General features: G+C 55.5%; 3 protein-coding genes across 3 annotated transcripts in view; 1 reads left to right on the plus strand and 2 right to left on the minus strand.

Annotated features, from left to right (window-relative positions):
- Nucleotides 1-4197, minus strand: part of Kiaa0753 (KIAA0753 ortholog) — a 64455-nt gene extending 60258 nt beyond the window's left edge. The window contains exon 1 of the mRNA XM_048367129.1: nucleotides 3856-4197. The gene's annotated coding sequence lies outside the window, so the exon portion shown is untranslated. The remainder of the gene's footprint in view (nucleotides 1-3855) is intronic.
- LOC125366438 (collagen alpha-4(IV) chain) lies at nucleotides 157-3392 on the minus strand. The gene is made up of 2 exons (XM_048367127.1): nucleotides 516-3392; nucleotides 157-467 (listed from the first exon to the last, which is right to left on the minus strand). The coding sequence occupies exons 1-2, from the start codon at nucleotides 3337-3339 to the stop codon at nucleotides 157-159; spliced, it is 3135 nt and encodes a 1044-aa protein (XP_048223084.1). The 5' UTR covers nucleotides 3340-3392.
- A 207-nt stretch (nucleotides 4198-4404) lies between the features above and the next one.
- On the plus strand, nucleotides 4405-7871 carry Txndc17 (thioredoxin domain containing 17). Its single transcript, XM_048367130.1, has 4 exons — nucleotides 4405-4657; nucleotides 5028-5109; nucleotides 6045-6120; nucleotides 7755-7871. The coding sequence occupies exons 1-4, from the start codon at nucleotides 4513-4515 to the stop codon at nucleotides 7821-7823; spliced, it is 372 nt and encodes a 123-aa protein (XP_048223087.1). The 5' UTR covers nucleotides 4405-4512; the 3' UTR covers nucleotides 7824-7871.

Consider the following 7871-nt stretch of genomic DNA (forward strand, 5'->3'; position numbering starts at 1 on the left):
CTCCTAAACTGTCACCCCTATGTACACTGGGGCATGTCTAGTGCCTCTCTCTCTATCCAGATACTCCTACAACCTGTGCCTTCACATTCAGAATAAACCTCCCCCCAAATCTGCCCCCTCCCAGAGCCCCAGAACATCCCCCCCACCCCCGCCCCATTAATGATGTGCCCATCTCAATCTGTCCTCCCTCACATCATTCCCCCTTACTTTGACTCCTGATCCTCCTCCTCCCTGTCTCCTCTCACTTTGTGGCAGGTGATTTCTGAAATGGCCAGGGCCCATTTCCACCTGTGAAACTGGGGACACAGCAGTTCTAGTCCTGGCCACTCCAGAAGTACTCTCACAGGTTCCCCCCATAGTTCTTGGAGAACCCCATAACCTACCACCATGTCCCCAGGTATAAGATGCCTCCATAGCTTGGCCCCTCCCTGCCAGTCCCATAGCCCTTCTACCACCCCTCTCCCCTCCTGAAGTCCCAGCTCCCTCAGTGGACTGTCTCCTGGACATGGACAGGCCTGAAGTCCCAGCTCCCTCAGTGGACTGTCTCCTCGACATGGACAGGCCTAAGGCACACTCATCTTCCTCTCCAGAGGATGAGGTCACCCACAATGCACCAGGCACATGACCCGCCATGGGAGCTCCCACAGCTGTAAACATCTCCAGAGGCAAAGGTCCCCGCACAGCCCCAGGGACTATTCTATTACTCCTGCTTCTCCACAGGCCTGGGGTACCTTCAGTGCCTTCCTCTGCCTCATTAAGTCCAGGAAGCCTGGCAACAGTAGGCACCTCAGTGGTTCTCCTCCCCAAGCCCATGCTATCCTCAGAGCTACAACCTCCCACCATCAGGAGCCCAGGGACCCCAGATGCTGTGGAGACTTCCTGGGTCATAGCAACTCTAGCAGCCGCAGGCATCTCAATAGTCTGTCTTCCTCCTGATAGACCCAGAACACCCTCAGAGAATGTTTCCTCCCTTGCAGGCTCAAGTCCTACAGCCATGGATGCCCCTGCAGTCTGCCTGATTCTTGATAAATCTGACACTCTCCCACAGACAGTCTTCGCCTGTGTGGACCCAGACATCCTGGCAGAAGCAGGCATCCCCATACTCGTGGAAGCCTTGGCAAGTGCTGATCCCCACTCTGCCCCTCTCTCCATGCCCAAGCCTGAGATACTTTCAGAGCCAGTTTCCTCCAGCACAGGCCTAGGCACTCTGAGAGCCACAGGCCCCCCACCACCTGGGGAGAGCCCTGCAGCCACAGGTATTCCTGCAGTCAGTCTCCTTTCTGACAAGCCTGAAAACCCCTCTGAGCCAGTCTCTGCTTCCAAAGAGCCAAGTTCCTCAGGAGCCACAGGAACCCCAAAAGCCTGCCTCCTTCCCAATGAACAGGAGAAAGCCCCACAATCAGCAACCTTTCCCACAGACCAAAGCTCCTCAGGAGCCACAGGCACCTCAACAGGAGGAGCCCTGCCCCTTGGGTTCATACCATCTTCAGAGCGGCTTCCCTGACATGCAGGGCTAGGCACCCACACAGCAGCAGGCACTCTGGCAGGCACACTCAAAGCTATGGGAACTCCTGTTGGGGTACCCCTGTGCTTGGGCACCCCTGCTGCCTTGGGCACCCCTGCTGCCTTGGGCATCCCCAATGTCTCAGATACACCCACAGCCTGCCGTCTCCCACATAAACAGGAGGCAGCCCCCAAAACAGCTTCCTGATTCACAAGCCCAGGAACCTGAAAAGTTGCAGGGCCTAGAGCCTCTTGCTTCTCACTCTGCCTTCTTCCCCACAGGTTCAGGACACTTCCACTGTGTGTCTCCTTAATCAGCTCTGGCTCTGTCTCAGCCACAGGTGCCCCCAGAGCCTGCTGCTTCTCCTGCAGGCCTGGGAGGACACCATAGCTGGTTCCTCTCTCCCTGTCTCCCAGCACCACAGCCCTGGACAACTCCGGCAGCTGGCCTGTTCCCCTCAGTCCTGAGACACTCACACAATCTGTCTCCCTTCCTGAAGTCCCGGGTATTCCCGCAGCGTGTTCTGGAGCCCACAGCCTCTGGGCACTCTGTAAACCTCCTTTCCACTCCTCAGGACCACAGAGTGCTGCAGGGTGTGGAAAGCCCCATGACCCTGGGTTACCTTCAGAGCTCCTCTCTACCCACAAGCTCCTCTCTATCCTTTCCCTGAATCCTGGGTCACACCTACATCTAGTTTCCTCCTCCCTGGCACAAGGCATCCCTATAGGTTGCCCTGTACCCCAAAGGCCAGGGATACTCTCAGAGCCTATATCCTCCTCTACTTGTCTTCTCTGCCACATGCCCGAGGGACCCAAAGGCACTGTTTCTTCTTCCACAGCTCTAGGTACCACCCAGGCATCCCGGACCTCCACAGGCTGCTCCTTTTCCCATAAGCTTGGGGTATCTCTAAAGCCTGCCGGCTGTGTCACAGTCCCAGGAACCTGAACCAACTGGCCCCTGTCCTCCAGACCAGGGGTATCTGCACAACCCATCTCCATCTCTCCAGCTCTGAGTACACCCACAGTCTCAGGTAAGTCCATACCCCCAAGGACCTCCAGAGGCCGTCCTGGTTCCTGAGGACCTGGGACACCTACATAGCCTACCTCCTCCAAGACTCCAGGCACCACCACAGGGGAAGACACTCGCCCTGCCAGAGCCTGCCCACGGAGGCCCGAAGCTAGCTCACAATCTGTCCCAAGGCCCACAGCTGTGGGCAGGCCTGAGGTCTCGGACCCTGCCCTGGCCTGGCCTGTCACCCAGGGTCCTGTGACACCATCTTGGCTCGTCTCTAACCAAGATGCACGGCCAGGGATTCCCCTTTCTACTCCCCCTGGTCCTTCAGGCACAGGATGGAGCTCAACTCTGCTTCCTTCCCAATATCCTGAAGCCACCCTCATACCCTGCACCTTCAACCACAGCTCCAAAACGCACTCGTGCCCCAGAGGGCTGGGACGCCCTTTCCTCTCACAGCAGTGACGACTCCACATCTCGCCTGCCTCCTCCTCCCCATTTCTAGTCACCCACGCAGACCCGGCAGGCCCCACGACCGCCGGCTCGTCCACAGTCCCGTTCACCCACACAGCCCTGGGGTCCCTTGCGGCTTCGAGCGAGCCTGCGGTCCCAGGTGTCCCCAGGGCCTTGCTGGCACCCGCGGACTCCGCGGCTGGTCTCCTCCGCCGTGGCCGCTGCCTGTCTGCACGGACACCGCGCATCTCCCGCACCGTGGACCTCGCCCGACGCCTCGTGCCCCGGAACGCTCCTGCACCCCATCGCCTCGCCCATGACCACAGAACGCTTCGACGCGAACTGCCGAGCCCCACACCGCAGGCCGGCATCCCGGCGACCGGCTCGCGCAGCTTCCGCCGCCCGCTCTCGGACTGCTGCCTCCCCGCCGCAGCCGCCCGCCTCAGGCGGCCCCGCAGGCGCGCCAGGCCCCAGCCTCAGGCCTCCACTCCAAACACGGCCGGGCCTCCGGCTTCCCTTCAGACCCCCGCCGCACGCCGCTGGGCCTCCGGCTTCCCCTCAGTCCGCCGCCACACCCCGCCGGGCCTCAGGCTTCCCCTCAGACCCCCGCCAAACGCCGCCAGGCCTCAGGCATCCCCTCAGACCCCCGCCACACGCCGCCGGACCCGAGGGCCCCCACCCCCGGGAGCCCCGCCGCACCGCGGGCTCTCCCCCTCAGCTCCGCCCCTCAGTCCCCCGCCGGGCCTCCGGCTTCCCCAGAGCTAGAAAGAAGAAAAGGTAATGGGGACAGAGAGAGGCAAGGCCCTCCCGGGCCAAGGTGTCCTCTCCCCCGGATCCGTGACGCCGAGTGTGGCTTCCCAGAATCCCACCCCCCGGCCCGAGCGCACCTGGCCAGGGCGAGGCGCGGCTACCGGGAGGCGGGCCCGGGACCCCAACTAGGCCTTGCTTCCGGCCGCTCGTCCCGTTGCCATAGCAACCGGCGACTGCGGCGGGGGAGCCGTTGCGGACCTGGAGCCGCGGGCGAATCCCGAGGCCGAACGACCACAGGTTTGGCAGCAGCTGTCAATGGGCCGAGGGCGGAGGCCGGACTAGGAAGGAAACTCGGGTGACGGAGGACAGCTAGCAACGAGAGCGCGGTAAAACGAGGGCCGAACAGCGGGGCGGGTGAAGTATGACCTCCGGAGGCTCCCGTAGCCAGGCCGGGCGGCGCTGACTTCCCGCCCGCCCCCTATGGGCTCCGCCTCATGGCGGGACCCGGAGGCTCCGCCCGCTCGCTGCCGGGCGCCGTCGGGGGTGGCTCCTCAGTCTCGCTGCCGGACCGGGTCCGCAGCGGCTCCTCGCTCTCCCTGACGAGCGCGGTCTGCGGCGGCTCCTCGGTGTCCCTGCCCGAAGCGGTCTGCGACGGCTCCTCGGTGTCCCTGCCCGAAGTGGTCTGCGACGGCTCCTCCGCCTCGCTGCCGGGCGCCGACTGCCGCGGCTCCACGGGCTCGCTGCCGGGCGCCGTCCCCACGGGCGCCCCCGGAGCTCCGCCGGGCGCCGTCCCCATGGCCCGCTACGAGGAGGTGAGCGTGTCCGGCTTCGAGGAGTTCAACCGGGCTGTGGAACAGCACCAAGACAAGACCATCTTCGCCTACTTCAGCGGTTCCAAGGACGCTGAGGGGAAGAGCTGGTGTCCCGACTGCGTGCAAGGTGAGGCCCGGCCGGGGCTGCGGCCCGGGGCGGCGGGCGGGCGGGCAGGGGGATGAGCGGGGCGGCCCTGGTCCCCGCCGCGGGCCTTCCCCGTCGACCTCGGAACGTAGCTCGGCAGCACCAGATCACTTCCTCCAGACGATCGGTGTGTTGGCGAATGGGCTTTCCATTGTTGTGGTGTGGAGCCAGGGAAGACTTGGACGTGGCCCGCACTCTGAGTGCTTCCAGCCCCCCCGAGACCCGTGACTCGCTTGCGCCCCAGAAAGTAGCAGCAGGCCAAAGTCTGAGACAGGGGGGGGTGGGGGGGGAGGGCAGGAGAATGTGGAGGTGAGTGCAATCATTCTGTGCTGACATTCTTGGTTTTGTGAAGCTGAACCAGTTGTTCGAGAGGGGCTGAAACACGTCAGCGAAGCGTGTGTGTTCATCTACTGCCAAGTGGGAGAAAGAACCTAGTAAGTGGCCATGTATCCTGTATTCCGCAAATGTGGGTAGAAAGAACTCTAGATTGGCTCCAGTTATGTGCTTTAAGTCTGATAGGTCAAACAATTAGAAGCTATTAAATTCAAGTTTAAATGCAAGTGTTCCATTTGAGCTAAGCGAAGGTTTAATTAAATGATTTGGGCCCGGTGTAAATTCAGAATTTAACTGACTTTACCTTTATTTTAGTAATACTTTAAATGAGGACTTTTCCGAGGGTAGCAGAAAAACTATAGTCCTTTTACGTTTTTTAAAAAATGTTTAGAATAATATTTTAAACTGTAGGAAGGATGGGGTAAGAGTGTTTAAAAACAAATGTACTGGGGCTGGGAATATGGCCTAGTGGAGCTTGCCTCCTATACATGAAGCCCTGGGTTCGATTCTCCAGCACCACATATCTAGAAAATGGCCAGAAGAGGCGCTGTGGCTCAGGTGGCAGAGTGCTAGCCTTGAGCAAAAAGGAAGCCAGGGACAGTGCTCAGGCCCTGAGTCCATGCCCCAGGACTGGCCAAAAAAAAAAAAAAAAACAAATGTACTCAAGCCGGGTGGCTCACGCCTGTAATCCTACCTACTCAGAATGCTGAGATCTGAGGATGGCAGTTCAAAGCCTGCCAGGGCAAGAAAGTCTGTGAGACTCATATCCAATTAGCTACCAGAAAACCCGGAAGTGGTGCTGTGACAGAACTCTAGCCTTAGTCTGAAGAGCTCATGGACAGCACCCAGTCCCAAAGTTCAAGCAACATGATTTTTTTTAAAAAAGCACTCATTACCTTACTTATATAACTGTAAAACCCCTCTACTCACCATCTTTTCAACAAAGATTTTTTTTAATGTAGGAATATGTGAATTATTAAGCAAACTGTAATAAACCAAGTAAATATTTATTTTTATAATCATTTGTTTGACATAGTTGGAAAGATCCAAATAATGACTTCAGACAAAAACTGAAACTGACTGCAGTGCCCACACTACTTAAATATGGAACCGTAAGTATCTATCTGAAAATATGTTGGGGCTGTAATGCACTCTGTCAAAACTCATTAAACTTAGCAGCCAAGATCAGGAAGATTGCAGTTCCAGACTAGGGCAAAAACGTTCATGGGATCCCCAAATGCACAGAAAAGAAGAATGGTGGTTCAGGGCTCTCCTCCTAACCACAACAGTAAGTATGAAACAGACTGTGTCCAGGCTGACCCGGGCAATAGTAAAACTCCAATCTCAAAAATAACTGGAGCAAGCTGGGCACTGGTGGCTAACATCTGTAGTCCTAGCTATTCTGGAGGCTAAGATCTAAGGATCATGGTTCAAAGCTAGACTGGACAGGAAATTTCGTGAGATTTTTATCTCCAGTTAAACCCTCAAAAAAGCCAGAAGTGGAGCTGTGGCTCAAGTGGTAGAATGCCAGCCTTGAACAAAATAGCTCAAGGACTGAGCCTAGGCACTGAGTTCAAGCCCCAAGACCAGCACAAAATAAAAATTAAAAAATAACCAGGACAAGGGCTGGGAATATGGCCTAGTGGCAAGAGTGCTTGCCTCCTACACATGAAGCTCTCTGTTCGATTCCCCAGCACCACATATATGGAAAATGGCCAGAAGGGGCGCTGTGGCTCAGGTGGCAGAGTGCTAGCCTTGAGCAGGAAGAAGCCAGGGAAGGTGCTCAGGCCCTGAGTCCAAGGCCCAGGACTGGCCAAAAAAAAATAATAACCAGGACAAAAATGACTGAGGTATGGCTTAAGTGCTAGTAGAGCATCTACCTCAAAAGCATGAAGCCTTGAGTTCAAACAATGGTAACCCACGGTCCCCTTCTCCCACTTACCCTCTCCCCCCCCCCCCCAAAAAAAAAATACAACTTAGATGGGCAGGCATACTTGTAATCCCAGTATGTAGGAGACAGGCAGGAGGATCTCAAGTTTGAGGCCAGCCTTGGATATATTTATTGCCAAGACCATTCCTCAAAAATATAAACAAAAACTAAAAGCAACTGGGTTGTCCATTCCTTGGCCAAACTATTAATAATGCAAATATTTAAGTATTAGGCCTGTCACTTTTCTTCTGGGTATATGTGTGTATAGGGCCTGGGCACTATCCTTTAGCTTTTTTGCTCTACCATTTGAGCCACAACTCTACTTCCAGCTTTTTGCTGGTTAATAGATTTCCTGCCCTGGCTGTCCTCAAACCATGATCCTCAGATCTCAGCTTCCTGAGTATCAAGGATTACTGGTATGAGCCACTAGGGCCCAGCTCTTTGTTGTGTTTTGAAGACTTTTCTAAAAAAATGTGTAGACAGAAAGTTGATTGGCTCATAATACCTTAAAGTACTTACATCAGTGGTTTTCTATTTAATCCATATTTAGATTTAAAAGAAAAGTCATGCTCCTGGGATCCTAAATTAGAGTTGAGGCAGGGCTGGCCTTGGGCTTGCTGTCTCCTGTTTTAATATGTGGAGCTTCCTGATAATAGGGACTTCATTCCCTTGAGCCAAGTATTTTAGTGATTCATCTTAAGGCAAATGCCTTAAAGTTCTCATAAAACTTGTTAAAACCAGTTGATAGGTTCAGCATGGCATAATTTAATAACACTTTGTAGCAGTAGTTAAGTCTTAACTATTCTTTTCTTACAGCCCCAAAAACTGGTAGAATCTGAGTGTCTTCAGGCCACCCTTGTGGAGATGTTATTTTCTGAAGATTAAGATTTGATGATGGTGATGGTGTCAATTTCCTGGTTCTCTCTAAAAGAA

The sequence above is a fragment of the Perognathus longimembris genome, chromosome 17 (assembly GCF_023159225.1).
Source record: "Perognathus longimembris pacificus isolate PPM17 chromosome 17, ASM2315922v1, whole genome shotgun sequence".
NCBI lineage: Eukaryota > Metazoa > Chordata > Mammalia > Rodentia > Heteromyidae > Perognathus > Perognathus longimembris.